This window comes from Narcine bancroftii, chromosome 5, assembly GCF_036971445.1.
Source record: "Narcine bancroftii isolate sNarBan1 chromosome 5, sNarBan1.hap1, whole genome shotgun sequence".
Taxonomy (NCBI): domain Eukaryota; kingdom Metazoa; phylum Chordata; class Chondrichthyes; order Torpediniformes; family Narcinidae; genus Narcine; species Narcine bancroftii.
Window position 1 is genome coordinate 71,340,885 of NC_091473.1, and position 24,962 is coordinate 71,365,846.

At 40.2% G+C, this 24,962-nt stretch overlaps 1 protein-coding gene across 1 annotated transcript in view; it reads left to right on the forward strand.

Moving 5' to 3' along the window:
* The window catches only part of LOC138763516 (carboxyl-terminal PDZ ligand of neuronal nitric oxide synthase protein-like), a 458,344-nt gene that overhangs the window by 241,959 nt on the left and 191,423 nt on the right, over nt 1-24,962 (forward strand). The window contains exon 5 of the mRNA XM_069937810.1: nt 970-1,028. Within this exon, the coding sequence (XP_069793911.1) occupies nt 970-1,028 (59 nt within the window). The remainder of the gene's footprint in view (nt 1-969; nt 1,029-24,962) is intronic.

Sequence of the window (24,962 nt, forward strand, 5' to 3'; positions counted from 1 at the left end):
GAGAAGAGACAAAGGAAAATTTTATGATTCTAATCAACAATTAAAACCAGAAAAAAAATGAGATTTCATCCTTGAGCTAGTTAATTTCAGTGGTAGCAAGATTGATTAGAAATAATTAACATATCACATCATTTTAAAAAAAGCAATTGAAATGACTTGATGTACAAGTACAGGAGTGTGAAGTTGTTTCTTGCTTTTAGTTCCACCCTATTGGTGGCAAATTTAGACCCAAGATGTTCACTTGCTCATGAACAACTAAAAATAAGCCCCCTGATCATCTTCTCTGATGAGAGGAAATCGCATCTCCTTTTCTCTGGTGTGATCTGCTTGATATTTAGGCACTTCAAACAGATTTATTTACAGTCTCCTCGACGTGAGAGAATTCAAACCAGGTTAATATAGCCATCTTCATGATGTAATGGGAGCCATTTGACACCTACTCTGTTTAATGGTTTCTCTTTGGTTGTGACTGCATGTTTAATTTCAATGACACTGGTGCACGAGTTTGACTCAGCTTGAACAAAGGTCAGCACTGCGGTGGGGTGGTTAGTGCTGATACCTCACGCTCCATCCAGACCTGGTGAATTGTTTGGAGTCCACACATTCTCCCTGTCGAAATGTGGATATCTCCAGGTTTCCTCCCACAAACCAAAGCCATGCTAGTTGGTTAACTTGTTACTGTGTACTGTTCTATGTTGATGGCAAAAATAATCAAAGGGACGTTGATGAGAGAGAATGAGTTGCAGCAGTACATGGAAATAACAGAGGAGGAATGGGCCTGATGAGTTTGTTTCTCAGAATTTGGCATGGAATTAATTAGCCAAATAGTCTCCTTCTACATTGTTATAAGAACAAGATAAGTTCAAAATTCAGGCATTAGTACAGCCATTGTCCATTACACTTGATTTCCATCAAGGCCAATCAAACACCCATTACAATCAGCATTTTTACCTTTTGTGTTTCCTTCAGAAAAAGGAATGGACGTGGGATGAGAGCAAGATGCTGATCATGCAGGATCCTATCTACAGGTGAGTGGAAGATCCCCACAGATGGAGAGTTATGAGTCTGTGTGCCAGGGCTGAGCAAGTCACGGAAACTCTGCTTTTTCCCAGGTGAGGTCAAAGTTCAGGAGCGGCAGAAAACACTGGACAGTGACCAGGCAATGGCTGATCACCACATCCTGCAGCTCCTTCATCAAACAGTGGAACCCACACAAAATCATCTAAAGTGCTCACTCGTGGTATTGTCTGCTCAGTGATTGTGCAGCTTGATGAGTTTAAATTCAGGTTAAATCCCATGAGAATGCACAGAAATTTTTTATCAAAGGAGGTAAAAAAAAATTGTGTGTGTTCTTTGGCTGTTCCATGTTGAGGTGGGCATCATTTAAAAGAAAAATTTGTTGTCAGATCTTCTCTTTTCTGATGATGAGGACAAATAGCCACTGCAAACAAGTCCTGAAAACATGGGCCATAACCTAAGTTTCTGTTGGTTTCTGTGAGGTGGTTGAACCCGGTCCCACCTTTAAATAGCACTGGTCTCTTACAATATCAAGACTTCCTGCAGACATGTGCAAAACACAATTTAAACAAAAAGCTCATGAAAACACACAGACAGTGCAAAGAAGGTGCCCACTTGCATTGCATTGTTGTAGGTGAGTTGTCAATCTTGGATGGGGATGGGTGGATTGGTCTGACTGTTCACGGTTCTCAGTAAGGTCCAGGCTGGGAGTATAAGTTCAGCCCAGCAGCCTGCAATAAACCAGTCTGCTCACTGAGCACAACCCGTCTGGATGTGTATGTGTGTTATTGCAAGAGCAGTGTAGCTGCCGCTACAATTGGTGACCCCGACTGGTTCAAACGTGTTTGAACCCATCATGAATGAGCTTGGGATCAGCGCAATAGCCGTGAAACTGCCTGAATTCTGGGTTCAGGAGCCGGAGACCCGGTTCGGCCATGTAGAGGCTCAGTTTCACATTTCGTCCGACACGTCCAAATTCTACCATGTGGTCACTGCCCTGGACCAGGCCACCGCCAGACACGTGCTGCACCTTGTTCAGCATCCACCCGCCGAAGACAAATACAAAACCATCAAGCAAGTGCTTTCCGTGTACCTCGGACTATCCAGACACCAGCGTGCCGCTCGGGTGCTGCACCTCGACGCCCTGGGGGACAGGTCCCCGATGGAGCTGATGGACGAGATGCTCACGCTCATGGGTCAGCACACCAACTGGCCACTCTTCGAGCTTCCTCGACCATATGCCCGGGGACATCCGGCCGCTGATAGTCCAGGAGAGCTTCACCGAGGAAGGTCGCCCAGAAGGCCCAAGAGCTATGGCTCACACGATTCCCTGAGGGCTCAGTGGTCCAGCAGGTCACGAGGCATGGGCATGACCATGCCAAGCCCGCCCCTAGTGCTGCGGTAGAGCACCCAGCCCCTGCAGGGGCCCCCAAGAGCATAACCAAGGCCACAGCATCCGCTCCAGACCTCTGCTTCTACCATCAGCGCTGAGGAGCCAAGGCTCGAAGTGTCATTGGCCCTGCTCGTTCCAGGGAAATGACCAGGCTGGATGCTGTTAATGGCTGTGGTGGCTGGCCATTTGGTGGTCCAACAGCCCATGGGCCTCGCCACTCCACCTAGACCCGAAAGCCTCCGGTGGCTGGCGTCCCTGCGGAGACTATCAATGGGTCAAAGAGGCAACCGTTCCTTACCATTACCCCATCCCTCACATCCAAGACTTTACGGCCAACCTGCATGGTGTGAGGGTTTTCTCCAAGGTTGACCTGGTGCGTTGATATCACCAGATCCCAGTGCTCCCTGAGGACATACCAAAGATGGCCATCATCACCCCCTTTGGCTTGTTCGAATTCCTGCGCATGTCGTTCGGGCTCAAGAACGCCTCTCAGACCTTCTAGCGCCTCATGGACTCTGTGAGCAGGGACTTAGATTTCGTCTTTATATATTTGGATGACATCCTCGTCACCAGCAAGGACTAGGCGCAACACAAGGCCGACCTACGCGCCCTTTTCTCCTGGCTGGCTGACTTCGGCCTTACCGTCAACTCGGCCAAGTGCCAGTTTGGGAAACAGTCCATGCAGTTCCTGGGCCATACCATCACGGCCGAAGGAAGCACACCTGCCGCTGTGAAGGTCGCCGCTATCTGGGAGATCCCACGCCCGGACAGCCTCAAGGGGCTGCAGGAGTTCGCGGGTATGGTCAACTTTTACAACCGCTTCATCCTGGGAGCTGCGCACATCATGCAGCCGTTATTCACCCTCATCGCGGCCAAACACGACGCTCGCTTGGAACCCAGAAGCCTGCGCCGCATTCGAGGCCACCAGGGACGCCCTCGCGAAGGCCACCATGCTCGCCCACCCGCACATCGACCTGCATATGGCACTCGCTGTCAATGCCTCTGCCACAGCCATCGGTGCCGTCCTGGAGCAGCAGGTGAATGGACATTGGAAGCCGCTGGCATTCTTCAGCCACCTGCTCTGCCCACCGGAATGCAAGTATAGTGCCTTCAACCGCGCGTTACTAGGCTTCCACCTGGCGGTGCAGCATTTCCACTATTTTTTAGAGGGGAGGACTTTTACCATCTTCACTGACCACAAACCCCTCACTCAGGCGCTCGCGATGGCAAAGGATCCCTCGTCGGCCCACCAGTAGCGTCACCTCTCCTTCATGTTGGAGTTTATCACCGACATTCGGCACAAGGTGGGGAAGGACAATATGGTTGCCGATGCACTCTAGCAACCGGCCATCTGCGCGCTGATGCCTTCCTCTACTTCAACCAGCTTGACCGGGACCAGAAGTCTGATGAGAAGATGAGGGCCTTCAGGACTGCCATCACAGGCCTGCGGTTCCGAGACTTCCAGACTCAGAGCGGCGAAGGTACCATCCTGTGCGATATCTCCATGGGCACCTCACGACCAGTGGTTACCCAGCAGTGGCGCAGGCAGGTCTTCTGTCACATCTACGACCTTTCACAGCTGTCCATCAGGTCCATGGTCCGGATGGTGGCAGAACGGTTCATATGGCATGGGCTGCAGAAGCAGATCCCAGGCTGGGCCAGAACATGCACCCAATGCCAGATGTTCAAGAAGTACAGGCACCACAGGAGTTCGAGCACGTCCGGGAACGGTTCAGCCACATTCACGTGGACATCGTCAGGCCCTTACACATTTCCCGGGGCAACCGTTACCTATTTACGGTGGTGGACCACACCACTCGCTGGCCCGAGGTGATCCCGATGCCAGACGCCTCCACTGACTCCTGCTCCTGCGCACTGTTGCATGGTTGAGTCGCCCGGTTCGGCATCCCGGGTCACCTCACCAGCGATCGGGGCGCTCAGTTCACATCTGCGCTCTGGGCACAGCTCGCCAACTGGTTGAGGATCCAGCTAAACCACACCACGGCCTACCACCCGCAGGCCAATGGACTGGTCAAATGTCTGCACCACCACCTTAAGTCGGCGCTCATGGCCTGCCTCACCGATCTCGACTGGGCAGACGGACTGCTTTGGATGCTCCTGGGCATCCGCTCCACTCTCAAGGAAGATCTGCAGGCGTCATCAGCTAAGCTGGTTGAAGGTGCGCCGCTGGCACTACCTGGTGAGTTCGTCAACGCACCTCACAATCGCCAGCGGTCGCTGCACGAACTACTTCCTCACCTCAGGGCACGCTTAGACTTGTTCGAACCCCCACCGCTGCCCAGGCATGGCACCCGCCCGTCTCACGTTCCCGGCGAACTGCTTTCTGGGGAGTACGTTTTTGTTTGGTGGGGCCCGACCGCAGCACCTCTGCAGCGACTGAACAAGGGGCCGTACAGGGTTGTACAGTGTTCCGGCTCGAAGTTCACGCTGGATATTGGCAGCAGGCAGGAGCTGTTTACCAATGACAGGCTGAAGCCAGCGCACCTCGATCCCATTGAGCCCATGGTCATTGCCCAGCCCAAGAAGTGAGGCCGCCCAGCGAAAAAAGACATTGCCGCCGGTTCTGGGGTGGTGGGGGGGCTGCTGTGTGGCGGCTCACCACGAGACAGGCTAATCGGCCCTGCTTGTAAGCCATGCGGTGGGGCAGCCGGCCAAAATGGCACCATCGGGGGGTTTCCTTTCCTTCCAGCACAGGGCTCAGAAACCCATGCTGGGGAACCACTTGATGCCCAGGTGACATCAGCGCCCTCTAGCGCGGTTCTCAGCCAGGTACGGTCTGGATGTATAAGTGCAGCCCAGCAGCCTGCAATAAACCAGTCTGCTCACTGAGCTCAACTCGTCTGGTTGTGTGTGTGTTACTGCAGGAGCAGTGTAGCTGCCACTACAGTTTGAGATTTTTTTTAAAGCCTGGGAGTGAAAGGTTCAAATCAGGGACATTGGCAGCTAAATGTATTTTACAATCTGGGTCTCTGTCTGTTTTATCATAAAGCTATGTGATAAAAACTTAGTGTGCCTTACACCCACCCTTGGGTTTCCTCATCTGACTCTTTTCAATTAAATTTTGTGGTGTCGTCTTTAATATCATTTGAGTAAATTCCCTGCTATCAGTCCAGGTGTTTTTAGAAATTTCTGTTTATCTTCTAAAATTTCTTCACTGAAAGTTCTCCATCTTTCCTAAAAGTTGGGAAAATATTCCCAAAATTTATACCAATTTACTCATTGCTTCATAAATCAATTTGAACTTCAGAAATGCGCAACAAAACTGATCTTGCAGAGTTTGAATTTCAAATCCTTGTCCTTGTTTCAAATCTATCCATGACCTTGTCCACCTCTGTCTCTGGAATCTCCTTTGACCATCAACACAAATCAAATCTTCATGCTCAGTGTTGTTTTTCTCTACCATGGATGCCCAAACATTAAACTGGCTTGCTTTCAACTTGCTGTTAGCATCCCTGCACCTCTCTGTGAGACATGCCCTACTGTGTCTCTTCAAGATGATGTGTAAAATCCAAGTCTTTTGGACAGCTGTCATATAATCCCCCTTATATTGTATCTTGTTTGGTACTGTTTAGTGGTGCATCTTGGCTTGTGTTAACGTGCGGAATGCATTCTATAAATACAAGTGATGTCAGTTGTTGGATGTAAGTGATGGTGTGGACAAGGTTTTTAACATCCAGGGTTTTATGTATAATTATTCCTATTGAAAATAATGCAAGTTGAAAGATATTCCTGTTCTAAAGTGAGTCTTGACAGTAATGTCTCTGTTGCTTGGCTCCATACCATTTAGATTCTAAAACCAGCATGTATTTATTTATACTTAACCATACAGCACAGTAACAGGCCATTTTGGCCCATGAGCCCGTACTGCCCAATTACACCCAAATTGACCTACGACCTCTGGTACGGTTTTTTTTAATGGTGGGAGGAAACGAGAGCACCCAGAGGAAACCCATGCATACATGGGTAGAATGTACAAACTCCTTATAGACAGTGCCGGATTCAAACTCGGTCGCTGTGCGAACCGTGTCGCCCCTATCATATAGTTCCTGTTTTATCTTCCTCTTGTGCAATGCAGGTGTCTCATATCTTTCAAGGAAGAAAACGTTTTCAGTGCAAAAACAAGATAATTTAAATATTTCCAGTTTACTTTTTGTTAAAACTCTCAAAAAAGTGAGGTACCTGAAAAATCCAGCTTATTGACATTGTACTATCAAATTTAATGAGCAGAAGTTTATTGGCATTTTATAAACCTGTGATACAGCAGCACCAAAAGCTTCAATCATGGGTTCTGGTGGTGAAACATTTTAACCAAATTGGATATCTGGTTTATAGAAATGTGACGATGATGTGGTCACAGGAGGCAGCTTTATCCAGATGCAGGGGGTTTGAATCGTGATAAAGGAGATCTTCCTCATAGCCTCACACCATTTATTGTGCCAAAATTAGCTGCCTTATTCATGAGTTGGAATTACAAGCACTCAAACATTAGCCTGTACCTGCTGCTATTGGGGCAAACCATTTCAGTCAACTTACAGCTAGATAATTAATTCTACTGACAGGATTGTTTTGATTTACCACAGCAAAACAAGATTCTTGACTTACTTTGGCCAAATTTTTGGACTTCAAGTTATTTTTATTGGGGAAAAATTTTCCCTCTTGAAAATACATAGCGTCATTTTCTCCCCTTTTTCCCCCCCACCCTTCCTTCCCTCCCTCCTTCCCACCCCCTCCCTACCCAATAAATGTTCAACATATACAATACAATAAACCCATTAAACAATGTCCTCACACGATGAAAATAAACAAGAAAATTGTGTCATCTACTTTTACACAGTGGAGCAGTTAATTTCATCTTCTTCTCATTTTATCATTTTAGGGGGTGGAGGTCCACGGTAGGCCCTTTCTGTTGTGTTCCATGTATGGTTCCCAAATTTGTTCGAATAATGTGACTTTATTTTTTAAATTTTATGTTATTTTTTTCCAATGGAACACATTTATTTATTTCTATGTACCATTGCTGTACTCTCAGGATCTCTTCTGATTTCCAGGTTGACATAATACATTTTTTTGCTACAGCTAAGGCTATCATAATAAATCTTTTTTGTGCTCCATCCAAATCAAGTCCAAGTTTTTTACTTCTTATATTACTTAGAAGACAGATCTCTGGATTTTTTGGTATGTTGCTTTTTGTGATTTTATTTAATACCTGATTTAGATCTTCCCAAAACTTTTCCACATGGCCAAAACTTTTCCACATGGCCAAATTGCACGTACTGTTGTTCCCGTTTCCTCTTACAGCGAAAACATCTGTCTGATGCTGTATCATGCGTAACCTCGTGTTCATAGTATTTCTCATAGTTCCGGAGCATAGCTTTTCCCATATTTCATTTTTTATCTTTATGTTTAGATCTTGTTCCCACTTTTGTTTGGGTTTACAGCTTATTTCATCATTCTATTTCTCTTGCAGCTTGATGTACATGTTTGTTATAAATCTTTTAATTATCATTGCGTCTGTAATCACATCTTCAAAGCTGCTTCCTTCTGGTAACCTCAGCCTGCTTCCTAATTTGTCCTTCAAGTAGGTTTTGAGTTGGTAGTATGCAAACATTGTGCCATTGAGTTATACCATATTTGCACTTCATTTGTTCAAAAGATAATAATTTATTTCCCGAAAAACAATTTTCTATTCTTTTGATCCCTTTTCTCTCCCATTCTCTAAAGGAAAGGTTATCTATTGTGAATGGGATTAGTTGATTTGGCGTCAATATTAATTTTGATAGTTGATCATTTGTTTTATTCCTTTCTACGTGAATCTTCTTCCAAATGTTGAGCAGAAAGTGCAGTACTGGTGAATTCCTATGTTGCACCAGCTTTTCATCCCACTTATATAGTATAAGTTCAGGTACCTTCTCCCCTATTTTATCTAGCTCTAATCTGGTCCAATCTGGTTTTTCCCTTGTTTGATAAAAATCTGATAGGTATCTTAATTGTGCTGCTCTATAATAATTCTTAAAGTTTGTTAGTTGTAAGCCTCCTCGTTTGTACCATTCTGTTAATTTATCTAGCACTATCCTTGGTTTTCCCCCTTCCCATAAGAATTTCCTTATTATTTTCTTTAGCTCCTTGAAGAATTTTTCTGTGAGGTGAATTGGTAATAATTGGAATAGGTATTGTATCCTTGGAACGATATTCATTTTAATGCAATTTATCCTTCCTATCAGTGTTGGTGGTAAATCTTTCCAATGTTCTAAGTCATCCTGTATTTTCTTCATTAATGGCTGATAATTTATTTTGTATAGATAGCCTAGATTATTATCTAGTTGTATACCTAGGTATCGGATTGCTTGTGTTTGCCATCTAAATGGTGATTCTTTCTTAAACTTTGTGAAATCTGCATTATTCATTGGCATCGCTTCACTTTTATTTGCGTTGATCTTGTACCCCGATACTTCTCCATATTCCTTCAATTTCTTATGTAATTCTTTTATTGGTATTTCTGGTTCTGTTAAGTATACTATGATGTCATCTGCAAATAGACTGATTTTATATTCCTTCTCTTTTATTTATCAGTTATGCCATTGGATCTATAGCTAACGCAAACAGTGAGGGAGATAGTGGACATCCCTGCCTAGTTGACCTGCTTAATTTAAATTGGTTTGATATATATCCATTTACTGTCACCTTCGCCAATGGTCCCTCATATAATGCTTTAATCCAATTAATATATTTCTCTGGTCGGTTGAACCTCTGTAGTATTTTGAATAAATGATTCCATTCTGCTCTGTCAAAGGCTTTCTCTGCATCTAAGGCAACCGCCACTGTTGGTGTCTTGTTTCCTTATACTGCATGGATTAAGTTAATGAACTTACAGATATTGTCCGTTGTTCGTCTTTTCTTAATAAATCCCGTTTGATCTAGTTTTACTATTTTTGGTACACAGTCAGCCAATCTGTTTGCTAATAGTTTTGCTATTATCTTATAATCTGTGTTAAGTAGAGATATTAGTCTATACGATGCTGGTGTTAGTGGATCTTTCCCCATCTTTGGTATTACTGTAATTATTGCTGTTTTGCATGATTCTGACATGTTTTGTGTTTATTCAATCTGGTTCATTACTTCCAGGAGAGGAGGAATTAATAAGTCTTTAAATGTTTTATAGAATTCTATTGGGAGTCCGTCCTCTCCCGGCATTTTATTGTTCAGTAGTTTTTTAATATATCCTATTTCCTCTATTTCAAATGGTTTTATTAATTTATTTTGCTCCTCTTCTTGCAATTTCTGTAGTTCAATTTTAGCTAGAAACTCATCTATTTTGTCTTCTTTCCCTTAGTTTTCAGTTCGATGTAATTTCTTGTAGAATTCCTTGAAGTTTTTATTAATCTTTGTTGGGTTATATGTAATTTGTTTGTCCTTTTTCCTTTTTTTTTTAAATTTTTTTATTTTTCACACCATAAACGACATTGACCATGATACATACATTTTCCTTTTCAAATATATACAGTGCCATTTTCTCCCCCCCCCTCCCTCCTCCCATCCCACCCTCCCTACCTCCCCCCCATCCATTTAAAGTACAAAATCTAAGATACATTAAACCGGTCAAACAATGTTGTCATTCAATAAAAATAAACAAAAAATTCCACTGAGTTAATTCTTTTCATTTCCTTCTCCTTTCGTTAATTTAGGTAGTGAATGTCCCCGGTAGGTTTTCTCTATTGTGTTTCATGTAAGGCTCCCATATTTGTTCAAATATTTCAATATTATTTCTTAAACTATATGTTATTTTTTCTAATGGAATACATTAATTCATTTCTATATACCATTGTTGTATTTTCAAATTATCTTCCAATTTCCAGGTTGACATAATACATTTTTTTGCTACGGCTAGAACTATCTTAACAAATCTTTTTTGTGCACCATCCAAATCAATTCCAAATTCATTGTTTTTTATGTTACTTAGGAGGAAGATCTCTGGATTTTTTGATATATTGTTTTCTGTAATTTTATTTAATATTTGGTTTAGATCTTCCCAAAATTTTTCTACTTTCTCACATGTCCAGATTGCATGAATTGTTGTTCCCATTTCTATTTTACATCGAAAACATCTGTCAGATACTGTTGGGACCCATTTATTTAACTTTTGAGGTGTAATGTATAGCCTGTGTATCCAGTTATATTGTATCATACTTAACCTCGTATTTATTGTATTTCTCATCGTTCCAGAACATAACTTCTCCCATGTTTCCTTTTTTATCTTTATATTTAAATCTTGTTCCCATTTTTGTTTAGCTTTACCATTTGTTTTCTCATTCTCCTTTTCTTGCAGTTTAATATACATATTTGTTATAAATCTTTTGATTATCATTGTATCTGTAATCACATATTCAAAGTTACTTCCCTCTGGTAACCTCAAACTGCTTCCTAATTTGTCCTTCAAGTAGGATCTCAATTGGTAATATGCCAGCACTGTATCTTGAGTTATATTGTATTTATCTTTCATTTGTTCAAAGGATAATAATCTATTTCCTGAAAAACAATTTTCTATTCTTTTGATCTCTTTTTTCTCCAATTCTCTAAAGGAAAGGTTATCTATTGTAAAAGGGAGTAACTTATTTTGCGTCAATATTAGTTTTGGTAATTGGTCATTTGTTTTATTCCTTTCTACATGAATCTTTTTCCAAATATAGAGTAGATGATGTAATACTGGAGAACTCCTACGTTGTACCAATTTTTCATTCCATTTATATAATATGTGTTCAGATATCTTTTCCCCTATTTTATCTAATTCTAATCTAGTCCAATCTGGCTTTTCCCTTGTTTGATAAAAATCTGATAGGTATCTTAATTGTGCGGCTCTATAATAATTTTTAAAGTTTGGCAGTTGTAAGCCTCCTTGTTTATACCATTCTGTTAATTTATCTAGTGCTATCCTCAGTTTCCCCCCTTTCCATAAAAATTTCCTTATTATTTTCTTTAACTCCTTGAAGAATTTCTCTGTCAAGTGTATTGGCAATGCCTGAAATAGGTATAATATCCTTGGGAAAATGTTCATTTTAATACAGTTTATCCTTCCTATTAGTGTTAATGGTAAATCTTTCCAATGCTCTAAATCGTCCTGTAATTTTTTCATTAGTGGATAATAATTGAGTTTATATAGATGGCCGAGATTTTTATTTATTTGCATACCTAGGTATCTTATTGCTTGCATTTGACATCTGAATGGTGATTCCTTCTTAAATTTTGAGAAATCCGCATTATTCATTGGCATTGCTTCACTTTTATTTACGTTAATCTTGTAACCCGACACTTCTCCATATTCCTTCAATTTCTTATATAATTCTTTTATTGATAGTTCTGGTTCTGTTAAGTATACTATAACATCATCCGCAAATAAACTGATTTTATATTCCTTGTCTTTTATTTTTATCCCTTTTATATTATTTTCTGTTCTTATCAATTTTGCTAGTGGTTCTATAGCTAACGTGAACAATAAAGGTGATAGTGGGCATCCCTTTCGTGTTGACCTGCTTAAGTTAAATTGGTTTGATATATATCCATTTACTGTCACTTTCGCCAATGGCCCCTTATATAATGCTTTAATCCAATTAATATACTTCTCTGGTAAACTGAATTTTTGCAATACTTTGAATAAATAATTCCATTCTACTCTGTCAAAGGCCTTCTCTGCGTCTAAAACAACTGCTACTGTTGGCACTTTACTCCCTTCTACTGCATGAATAAAGTTAATAAATTTACAAATATTGTCTGTTGTGCGTCTTTTTTTAATAAATCCAGTTTGGTCTAGATTTACCATTTTAGGTACATACTCTGCTAATCTGTTTGCTAATAGTTTAGCTATTATCTTATAATCTGTGTTAAGTCATGATATTGGCCTATATGACGCTGGTGCGAGTGGATCTTTCCCTTGCTTTAGTATTACTGTAATTATTGCTATTTTACATGAATCTGGTAAGCTTTGTGTTTTATCAATCTGGTTGATTACTTCCAGGAGGGGAGGAATTAATAAATCTTTAAATGTTTTATAGAATTCTATTGGGAATCCATCCTCTCCTGGTGTTTTATTATTTGGTAATTTTTTTATTATCTCTTGTATTTCTACTATTTCAAATGGTTCTGTTAATTTATTTTGTTCCTCTATTTGTAATTTTGGTAGTTCAATTTTAGCTAAAAATTCATCTATTTTCCCTTCTTTCCCTTCGTTTTCAGTTTGGTATAATTGTTCATAGAATTCTCTAAAGTTTTCCTTGTTCTCCATTGGATTATATGTGATTTGTTTGTCTTTTTTCCTTGATTCCAATACCATTTTCTTAGCTTGTTCTGTCTTAAGCTGCCATGCTAGAATTTTGTGCGTTTTTTCCCCTAGTTCATAATATTTCTGTTTTGTCTTCATTATGTTCTTCTCCACCTTATATGTTTGTTGTGTTTCATATTTTATTTTTTTATCTGCCAATTCTCTTCTTTTAGTTGTATCTTCCTTCATTGCTAATTATTTTTCTATATTTACTATTTCCCTTTCCAACTGCTCTGTTTCCTGATTATAGTTCTTCTTCATCTTGGTTACATAACTTATTATTTGCCCTCTAATGAACGCTTTCATTGCATCCCATAATATAAACTTATCTTTCACTGATTCCGTATTTATTTCAAAATACATTTTAATTTGTCTTTCAATGAATTCTCTAAAATCCTGCCTTTTAAGTAGCATGGAGTTTAATCTCCATCTATACATTCTTGGAGGATGTCCTTTAACTCTATTGTCAATATCAAGGGTGAATGGTCCGATAATATTCTAGCTTTATATTCTGTTTTTCTTACTCTATCTTGCATACGAGCTGATAACAAAAATAGGTCTATTCTTGAGTATGTTTTATGTCTACCCGAGTAATATGAATATTCCTTTTCATTTGGGTGTTGTTTCCTCCATATATCCAAAAGTTGCATTTCTTCCATCGATTTAATTATAAATTTGGTTACTTTGTTCTTTCTGTTAATTTTTTTCCCAGTTTTTTACATATTTGAATCCAAATTCAGGTTGAAATCCCCTCCTATTAATATGTTCCCTTGCGTATCTGCTATCTTCAAAAAGATATCTTGCATAAACTTTTGATCTTCTTCTTCGTTAGGTGAATATACATTGAGTAGATTCCAAAACTCCGAATATATCTGACATTTTATCATTACATATCTCCCTGCTGGATCTATTATTTCCTCTTCTATTTTAATTGGCACATTTTTACTAATTAATATAGCTACTCCTCTTGCTTTTGAATTATACGACGCTACTGTTACATGTCCTACCCAATCTCTCTTTAATTTCTTGTGCTCCAATTCAGTTAAATGTGTTTCTTGCACAAATGCTATATCAATTTTTTCTTTTTTCAGTAAATTTAGCAGTTTCTTCCTTTTAATTTGGTTAGGTGAATATACATTGAGTAGATAATATTTTAAATATTATTCCATTAATATTTAAAGTCATATAGTTCAGCGTAGCCATTTCATACTTTGTTTATCTTCCCTTTCTGTTTCTCCATCATCACCTTTCCTTCTTATTCATTTCTGCTTTCTTGTTTTGAACACTTTATAAGACAACATTTCTAAAACATCAAACATTTTCCTTATTCTCCTATTTAAAACTTCTTTAACCCCATTCTCCCCTCCCCCTCCTGAGTTGCCCTTTATCCCTTGTCGGGCAACCACATCTCCCCTCTCCATTTGGATTTGCGAATTCACTCGCAAACGTCAACTGATTTTGCAGTGACCATGACTCCTCCCCACCCAGCCTCCCCCAGAAAAGATTTCAATTTTCATATGTAACAAAGGTCACTCTTTTAATTCCCTCCTTATTCCCTCTATTCCCTTTCCCTCCCTTATTAATTCTTGTCTATACTCTATATATTCTCCTCTAAATACAGATACATTCATGTATTCACACAATATATATATACACACATATACCCCTTTACACACATACATATAGTTTGTGGTCATTTTTACTCTCATTACATGTCTTCATCTCTCTGCTTGTTTTGTAGTTGTTCTGCAAATTTCCTTGCTTCCTCTGGATCCTAGAATAGTCTGTTTTGTTGCCCTGGAATAACTATTTTAAGTACTGCTGGGTACTTTAACATAAATTTATATCCTTTTTTCCATAAGATCGTTTTTTGCTGTATTGAACTCCTTTCTCTTCTTCAGGAGTTCAAAACTTTTGTCTGGATAGAAAAAAATTTTTTGACCTTTATATTCCAGTGGCTTTTTGTCTTCTCTTACTTTCTTCATTGCTTTCTCCAATATATTTTCTCTTGTTGTATATCTTAAGAATTTTACTAAAATGGATCTTGGTTTTTGCTGCGGTTGTGGTTTTGGGGCTAAAAGTTCTATGTGCCCTCTCTATTTCCATTTCTTCCTGTAATTCTGGTCTTCCTAGGACTCTGGGGATCCAATCTTTTATAAATTCTCTCATATTCTTGCCTTCTTCATCTTCCTTAAGGCCCACTATCTTTATATTATTTCTTCTATTATAGTTTTCTATCTTCTGAGCTAACAGCTCATGTGCCTCTTTAACTTTTTTACTAGATTCTTCTAATTTCTCTTTGAATTCCTCTACTTCCATTTCTACAATTGTTTCTCGTTCTTCCATATTTTCCACTCTTTTTCCTATCTCTGACATGGCCATTTCTATTTTATTCATTTTTTCTTCTGCATTCTTAATTCTTCTTTTTATCTCATTAAATTCTTGTAATTGCCATTCTTTCACTGATTCCATATATTCTTTAAAAAAAGATACATCCATTGTCTTGCCTTTCTCTTCTTCTTCCACTTCTTTCTGTTCTTCTTCTTCTTCCTCTGGGTTGACCATCTGTTGTTTCCTTGTTTTCTTTTTACCCTCTTCTTTCTTGTTGTCGTTATTGTCTGTGGTCTGCACCTGCTGCTGTGCTGCAGGTGTCTCTCTCAGCTGTGGAGATCGACTCTGCAGCTGTTCCCCCCTCCCGTCAGTATGTTTTTTTTCATGTGCGGTTGCGCACTTTTACTCAGCTCTGCGAGCCATTTTTGTAGTCCCGAGCCCGGGACTTCCACTGACCTGAGGGAGTGGGCTTCTCTCTCCGCGGCAGGCCTCTTCGGACAGGTAAGGCCTTCACCTTCTTCTTCCGACGTTCTTTCTTCTTCTCTTCTTCCCGTTGTTTTCGACTTTTCTCTCTTCGCTGCCATTTTCTTCTCACCTTTATTTTTACTTTATTGTAAATTTTAATCTTGTACCTTTGTGCTTTGTGTGTTTTTTTTAACTTTTTGAGAGAGGGCTGGAATTCCCTGACCGGCCACTACTCCATCATGTGACTCCTCCTTTGTCCTTTTTCCTTGATGTCAATACCGTTCTTTTAGTTTGTTCTGTCTTAAGTTACAAAGCTAGTATTTTGTGTGTTTTTTCTCCTAGCTCATAATACTTCTGCTTTATTTTCATTATGTTCTTCTCCACCTTATACATTTGTAGTGTTTCATATTTTGTTTTTTTGTCTGCCAATTCTCTTCTTTTTGTTGTATCTTCCCTTGTTGCCAATTCTTTTTCTGTACTTGCTATTTCCCTTTCCAGCTGTTCTATTTCCCGATTGTAGTCCTTCTTCATCTTAGTTACATAACTTATTGTCTGCCCTCTGATGAATGCTTTCATTGCGTTGAATAGTATAAATTTATCTTTCACTGATTCCGTATTTATTTCAACGTACATTTTAATTTGTCACTCAATGAATTCTCTAAAATCCTGACTTTTAAGTAGCATGGAGTTTAATCTCCATCTATACGTTCTCAGTGGGATGTCCTCCAGCTCTATTTCTAATAACCTGTGTGAGTGATCCAATAACAATCTAGCTTTATATTCCATTTTTCTAACTCTCCCATGGATGTGGATTGACAACAGGAACAGGTCTATCCTTGAGTATGTTTTGTGTCTACCTGAATAATATGAGTGTTCCTTCTCCTTTGGGTGTTGTCTCCTCCACATATCCAAAAGTTGCATTTCCTGCATCGATTTAACCATAAATTTGGTTACTTTGTTCTTTCTGCTAGATTTTGTCCAGTTTTCTCCATCTTTGAATCCAAATTAAGGTTAAAGTCCCCTCCTATCAGTATATTCCCCTGCGATTCTACAATCTTCAAAAAGATCTTGCATAAATTTTTGATCCTCTTCATTAGGTGCATATAGATTGAGCAAATTCCAAAATTCTGAATATATCTGACACCTTATCATTACATACCTCCCTGCTGGATCTATTATTTCCTCCTCTATTTTGATTGGTACATTTTTATTGATTAATATAGCTACTCCTCTGGCTTTTGAATTATATGATGCTGCCGTTATGTGCCCTACCCAGTCTTTCCTTAATTTCTTGTGTTCCACTTCAGTTAGATGTGTTTCTTGCACAAACGCTATATCAATTTTTTCTTTCTTCAGTAAATTTAACAGCCTCTTCCTTTTGATTTGGTTATGTATTCCATTAATATTTATAGTCATATAGTTCAACATGGCCATTTCATACTTTGTTTACCTCTCATTTCCGCTTCCTCATCACCACCTTTCCTCCTTATCCATTTCTGGGTTTGTTTTGAACATGCTGTAAGACAACACTTCTAAAACATAAAATATTTCCACTATTCCCACATCTAAAATTCCCTTAACCCCAAATGTCCCCCCCCCTCTGAGTTGCCCCTTGTCCTTTGCCGGGCAACCACAACTCCCCTCTCCATTTGGATTGCGAACCCGCTCGCAAGCGTCAACTGATTTCGTAGTGACTGTTATTTTCTCCCACACAGCTCCCCCAGAAAAGACTTTTATCTTCACATATAACAAAGCTCACTCTCTTAATTCCCCCCTTACTTCCCTTTCTTTCCTTTCTTCCCCTTCTTAGTTCTTACTTATACATTATTTGTCTTCTTTATATGAAAATTGTCGTCATTCTTGTTCTTGTTACATCTCTACATCTCTCTGTCTGTTTTGCAGTCGTTCCGCAATTTCTTGTGCTTTCTCCGGATCCGAGAACAGTCTGCTTTGCTGCCCCGGGATAACTATTTTAAGCACCGCTGCATATCTTACATAAATTTATAGCCTTTCTTCCATAGGATCGATTTTGCTGCGTTAAATTGCTTCCTCTTCTTCAGGAACTCAAAACTTATGTCTGGATAGAAAAAGTGGCTTTTTGTCTCCTCTCATTTTTTTCATTGCCTTCTCCAATATATTTTCTCTTGTCGTATATCTCAGGAATTTTACTAGAATGGATCTTGGTTTTTGTTGTGCCTGTGGTTTTAGGGCTAATGTTCTGTGTACCCTTTCTATTTCCATTCCTTCCTGTATTGTTGGCATTCCTAGGACCCTGGGGATCCATTCTTTTATAAATTCTTTCATATCTTTGCCTTCTTCATCTTCCTTAAGGCCCACTATCTTTATATTGTTTCTCCTATTATATTTTTCCATTATATCCATTTTCTGAGCTAACAACTCCTGTTTCTTTAACTTTTTTATCAGTTTCTTCCAATTTTCTTTTTAAGTCCTCCACTTCCATTTCTACGGCTGTTTCTCGTTCTTCCACCTTGTCTACTCTTTTCCCTATTTCTGTCATGACCAGCTCTAATCTATTCACTTTTTCTTCTGTACCTTTTATTCTTCTTTTTATTTCACTAAATTCTCATGTCAGCCATTCTTTTAATGCTTCCATATATTCTTGAATTTTTTTTTAATCCATGTACTGTCCATTCCCTTCATCTTCCATTTCTCTGTGCAGAGCCTGATGCTCTCCTCCTCTTCCCCTGTGTCTGCTCCAGGACCTGTGTCCTCTACCTCTCTTCCTTGTATCTGTGTCTCTTCAGACTTTCTTGTTGGGCTGTTTGTCTCAGTTTGCTTCGTTTTTTTTTAATGGTGTCTTGATGTTGGTCCTCTTCCTCTGGGCTGATCATCTGCTGTGTCTCTGATTTCCTTTTTTCATTCTCCTCCCTCCTGTTCCCGTTATTTTCAATATCTTCCCGCTGGGAGCACTGCTATCGGGTGTTTCTCAGCTGTTCAAGCTGTGGAGTTCCACTCCACAGCTGGTCCCCCCTCCCGTCGGTGTTTACTTTGTCATGCGCGGTTGCGCACCTCTGTTTGGCTCCATTAGCCATCTTTGTAGTCCTGCGTTAGGTGGGTTGCGACCCTGCGGGGTTTACACTGACCTCAGGGAGTGGGCTCCTCTTTCCACGGCGGGTCCCTGCTTCTTTGTACAGGTAACGCCTTCACCTTTCTCTTCTGGTGTCTTTCCTTCTTCTTTTCTTCCCTTTGTTTTTGGCTTTTCTTTCTTTGGTGCCATTTCCACCACACCTTTATTTTTTTATTTGTTGTGGTTTGAGTGTCTGTGGCTTTGCTTTTTCTTTACTTTTTTTCTTCTTTTCTGGAGAGGGCTGGTATTCTCCTACCAGCCACTACTCCATCACATGACTCCCAGTAATGACAATGTTTCATATTTTATTTTTTTGTCCCCCAATTCTCTTCTTTTTGTTGTATCTTCCCTTGTTGCTAGTTCTTTTTCTGTACTTGCTATTTCCCTTTCCAGCTGTTCTATTTCCTGATTGTAGTCCTTCTTCATCTTAGTTACATAACTTATTATCTGCCCTCTGATGAAGGCTTTCATTGCATCCCATAATATAAATTTGTCTTTCACTGATTCCGTATTTATTTCAAAGTACATTTTAATTTGGTGCTCAATAAATTCTCTAAAATCCTATCTTTTAAGTAGCATGGAGTTTAATCACCATCTATATGTTCTTGGTGTGATGTCCTCCAGTTCTATTGCTAATAACAGGGGTGTGTGATCAGGTAACAATCTAGCTTTATATTCCATTTTCCTAACTCTCCCTTGGATATGGGCTGACAACAGAAACAGGTCAATCCTTGAGTATGTTTTATGTCTAGTCGAATAATATGAGTATTCCTTTGCCTTTGGGTGTTGTCTCCTCCATATATCCAAAAGTTGCATTTCCTGCATTGATTTAACCATAAATTTGGCTACTTTGTTCTTTCTGCTCATCTTTTGTCCAGTTTTATCCATCTTGGAATTCAAATTAAGGTTAAAGTCCCCTCCTATCAATATATTCCCCTGCGTATCTACAGTATTCAAAAAAATATCTTGCATAAACTTTTGATCCTCTTCATAAGGTGCATATATATTGACCAAATTCCAGAGTTCTGAATATATCTGACATTTTAACATTACGTATCTCCCTGCTGGATTTATTATTTCCTCCTCTGTTTTGATTGGTACATTTTGGTACATTGGTATAGCTACACCTCTGGCTTTTGAGTTATTTGATGCTGCCATTACGTGCCCTACCCAGTCTCTCCTTAATTTCTTCTGTTCCACTTCAGTTAGATGTGTTTCCTGCACGAATGCTATATCTATTTTATTTATTTTTTCAGTAAATTTAATAGCCTCTTCCTTTTGATTTGGTTGTGTATTCCATTAATATTTATAGTCATATAGTTCAACATGGTCATTTCATACTTTGTTTACCTCTCATTTCTGCTTCCTCATCACCACCTTTCCCCTTTTCCCCATTTCCATTTCTCAGTTTTCTACTTTTGAAACCACTGTATGACAACACTTCTAAAACATAAAATATTTCAACCATTCCCACACCTAAAATTCCCTGAACCTCAAGTGACCCCCCCCCCCCTCTATGAGTCGCCCCTTGTCCCTTGCCGGGCAACCACAACTCCCCTCTCCATTCGGACTGCGAACCCGTTCGCGTGTCAACTGATTTCGCAGTGACTGTTATTCTCTCCCACCCAACCCCCTCCAGAAAAGTCTTTTATCTTCACATTAAAACAAAGCTCCCCCTCTTTTCTTCTCTTTTTCATTTTCTTATTTACTTATTTATTTTTTTTAATTTAAACCCCTCCTCTTTTTTCCCCATTCTCCCTTACTTCCTTTTTCTTCCCTCCTTTAGTTCTTACTTATACATTATTTTTACTTCTTTATATGTAGTTTGTTGTCGTTCTTTGTTCTTGTAACATCTCTTCATCTCTCTCTCTGTCTTGCAGGTGTTCTGCAAATTCTCGTGCTTTCTCCGAATCTGAGAACAGTCTGTTTTGCTGCCCTGGGATAACTATTTTAAGCACCGCTGGATATCTTAACATAAATTTAATAGCTTTTCTTCCATAGGATCGATTTTGCTGTGTTAAACTCCTTCCTCTTCTTTAGCTCAAAACTTATGTCTGGGTAAAAAAAAAAATTTTGACCTTTGTATTCCAGTGGTTTTTTGTCTTCTCTAATTTTATTCATTGCCTTCTCCAATATATTTTCTCTTGTCGTGTATCTCAGGAATTTTACTAAAACAGATCTTGGTTTTTGTTGTGACTGTGGTTTCGGGGCTAATGTTCTGTGCGCCCTTTCTATTTTCATTCCTTCCTGCATTTCTGTCATTCCCAGGACTTTTGGGATCCATTCTTTCATAAATTCTTTCATATCCTTGCCTTCTTCATCTTTGTTAAGGCCCACTATCTTTATATTGTTTCGCCTACTATAGTTTTCCATTATATCCATCTTCTGAACTAACAACGCCTGTGTTTCTTTAACTTTTTTGTAACTTTCTTCCAATTTTCTTTTTGACGTTCACTTCCATTTCTACCGCCATTACACATTCTTCCACATTTTCTAATCTTTTCCCTACATCTGTTATGACCAGCTCTATTCTACTCACTTTTTCTTCTGTACTTTTCATTTTTCTTTTCATTTCAGTAAATTCTAATGTCAACCATTCTTTTAATGCTTTCATTTGTTCTTGAAAATTTTTTGTATCTATGTATTGTCCATTCACTTTACCTCCTATTCCTCTGTGCAGAGCTTGGTGTTCTCCTTCTTCTTCTTCTTCTGTGTCTGCTCTTGGGTTTGTGTCTTCTATTTCTCATTCTTGCATCTGTGTCTCTTCTGACTTTCTTGTTGAGCTGCTTGTCTCAGTTTTTTGGGTATTTTTTTTTCCATGGTATCTTGATGTTGGTCCTCTTCTTCTGGGTTGGTTATCTGTTGTGTCTCGAGTTTCCTTTTTTCTTTCTCACCCCTCCTGTTCCCGTTGTTTTCTTTATCGGGCCTCTCTCATCTGTTCGTGCTGTGGAGTTCCACTCCACAGCTGGTCCCCCCTCCCGTCGGTGTTCTCCTTGTTGTGCGCAGTAGCGCACCCCTGTTTGGCTCCATTAGCCATTTTTGCAGTCCTACGGTCAGTGGGTCGCGACCCTGCGGGGTCTCCACTAACCTCGGAGAGTGGGCTCCTCTTTCCATGGCGGGTCCCTGCTTTTTCGTGCAGATAAGGCCTTCACCTTTCTCTTCTGGCGTCTTTCTTTCTTCTTTTCTTCCCGTTGTTTTTGGCTTTTCTTTCTTAGGTGCCATTTTCTTCACACCTTTATCTTTTATTTGTTGTAATTTGTGTATCTGGGGCTTTGCTTTTTTTTCTGGAGAGGGCTGGTATTCTCCTACAGGCCACTACTCCATCACGTGACTCCTCCGGGAAAAAAAAAATTTATGCAGTCAGTCATTAGTCTAACTTGCAAATGACATGCAGGGACATGGTTGGATGAGATTGGACCCTAGATTATACACCAAAGAACTGGTCTCTGGTCATGGTTATGATTCCCCATTAGGTAGACTGATGGACTGGAACTCTGATTAGTTAACTCTTAGACATCTTGCCAATCAAGACATGGCACAGCCTTTCATCACAAAGAAGAAAAAGGTGTCCTGTCATTAGAATAAAGAACCGGATAATGCACAGAGTATTTTTGACAACATTTGTACTATCAAGCAGAAAGCAACTTCTAGCCACTATGTGATTGTGTTCACATTCACTTCACACGCTATGGTTGTCTATAACTAACAGCATGGTGTGTGGAGTGAATCTGAGCACTAAACTAGATCAGGTAATTCATAGACAAGGTCATACTGTTCCATTCCATCACTTCCCCTTACAGAATGTGCAAGAGACAAGTTACTCATGATTTGGATGTAACGTAGAGACATATGGAAAAACCAAGATGTCTAATATTCCTCCATCTGCCCCGTGTGTAACAGACTCGTTCCCTTCATCTGCCCTGTGTGTAACAGACTCATCCCCTCCATCTGCCCCGTGTGTAACAGACTCATCCCCTCCATCTGCCCTGTGTGGAACAGACTCATCCTTTCCATTGAACTCCTGTAGCAGATTCATCCCCTCCATTTGACTGGTAAGCAATGTACTCTTTGCAGAAATACAGGTGGATAATCTGCACAGCCGTAGAAAACTGTAAAGTATAAATCTAAGGGTGACAGAGGAACACAACACACAGAACTACTACTTGACACACAGCTCTAACAACCTGAATTCCATGCTGACCTCCAGTACCAGGTGGATTTTGCATAGTCTCTCTGTAATACTTGTTGATTTCCTCCCACACCTCAAAGACAAGTGGGTTGACTGGAGATTGCCCCAGCATCCAGTTGCGCAATAGAAAGTCAGGAGAGGGGAGTTGATAGGGAGTTGATGGGGAGGAGAATCATGGTTGGGTGTGTGAGCAATGACCAGTGTGGTCGAGTGGGTAATTTCTATGGTGTGTCTGTGTGATTCCACAAGTTGCCTTCACTAATCTTCAGCCTGGGAATTTTGCTGCCTTTCTATTAACACTTGCTGAAGAAGGAACTGCCAGCATTTGCTGTATTATTTGAGACGAAGGCCAGTCTGCTTTGTGATGAAGCGAAGAACATAACACTAGTTTTTTTAGACTTTAACTCCTTCTGTAGCTTCATTTGATGTGATTGCTGTTGATTTATATATGTATGATTTACAATATTTAACTCCCAAAACAGAATGCGAAGAGGTCATCCAGTGAAAACATTATCATTACTGATGCCTGACTGCATTACAAATGGCTTTTGTAAGCCAAGCCCCTTTTGATCAGAAAAGTTGAATAGTAGTCAAAAGTGTAGTGTCCTTGCCCAGTTGGTGTCAAATGTACAGTATGTTGCTTCTCATGAGCACAACATGGTAAGGGATGTCTCTTTCAAAGTAAAACACGAAAATCTCTAGACACCATGGTTGAAGTAAACTCAGCTGGTCAAACGGTGTCCTTTATATAGCAAAGGAAAATACATAACCAATGTTTCAGGCTTGAGCCCTTCATCAAGGTATGGAAAAACATCGGCAGGCTTCCGAGCAAAAGTGTAGGGGGAGGGAGATGTAGTCACAAAGGCAGGAGATGGTAGGCGAAGGGAGGGAGGGGACAGCAGCGATCAAGGGGAGGAGGAATGGCTCGGTAAAGGGGGGGGAAGGGAAGGGGGAGGGGGAAGAGGAGAGCAGGTTAGCAGAAAACAGGAAAGTCTGTTAATGCCATCTGGTTGGAGAGTGCCCAGACAGAAAATCGGGTGGTGTTCCTCCAATTTGCGGGTGGTCTTGGTGAAGTAGTACATAAGGCCTTGATGAAGGGCTCAAGCCTTAAACATCAATTGTATGTTTTTACCTTTGCTATTTAAAGAACAATGTTTGCCCTGCTGAGTTTCTCCAGCATTGTGTGTTTTTATGTCACTTTCAAACACTGGTGCAGAAGTACTTAACATTTTTAATGTCCAACCGAGAAATGAAGAGTGTGTGAGTGTAAAATAATTATACACATTACTTCCTTACTTCTTCAGCACAGCAAAAGCATTTGCTCTTGGTGCAGCCTTTCCGTAGCTGCAGTGGACACTGCCAGTGTTTGCAATGCTGAAATGTGGATGGTGTAATATTTACACCAACAACATTCTGCTTTACAGTAAAGCAGAAAGCAGACAGAGAACTGGATATTCCTAAAATGAAGACACCTTGTCTCTTCCTTTGGGACATTTGCAGGACTGAGGAAGTTTTAGGGTATAATTTTACAAATGTTGCAATGCGCGTGTGACCAATCTGGAAATTAACACTTTAACAGTCAGAATGTTTTTCCAAGGTATACCATACAACGTGCATATGATGTGGTGGGGGGGGGGGGGGGGTGAGGAGAAGGGAGTTTAATGGAGATGTTCAGGTGCCCTTTAGCTGCCTGCAGCTGGCTTCCAGGTGTAGTGGTGAAAGCAGGTGTGATAGTAGCATTTAAAAGGCTTCTGATTATGCAGAGAAGGATACATATATAAGCACCAGGGCCTCATCTTAATTTGGGCAGCATATTTAATGCAGACATTGGGGGTAAAGGGCCTATTTCTTGTACTCTGCTCTTCTATGTTCCATGTAAGACATAGTGCTTCACTTAATCAAACTTACTCCAAACAAATCATGTGGATTGAGTATCTTCAGGCCTTGATCTGCATTGGTAGATTGTTTAAAATGGCCCACCCAGTCGGCCGGAAGGAGTGGGGTTAATGCAAAGCCGATGTTTGGATCTCTGAAAGCAGGATTATGTATAAATGGGTTGACACATTTCAGTGTGCAACGTGCTCGAGTCACAGAGCTCGGGTTTATTGAAGCACTGAGCTGTGCATCAGTCTGTTAAAATAAAACACAC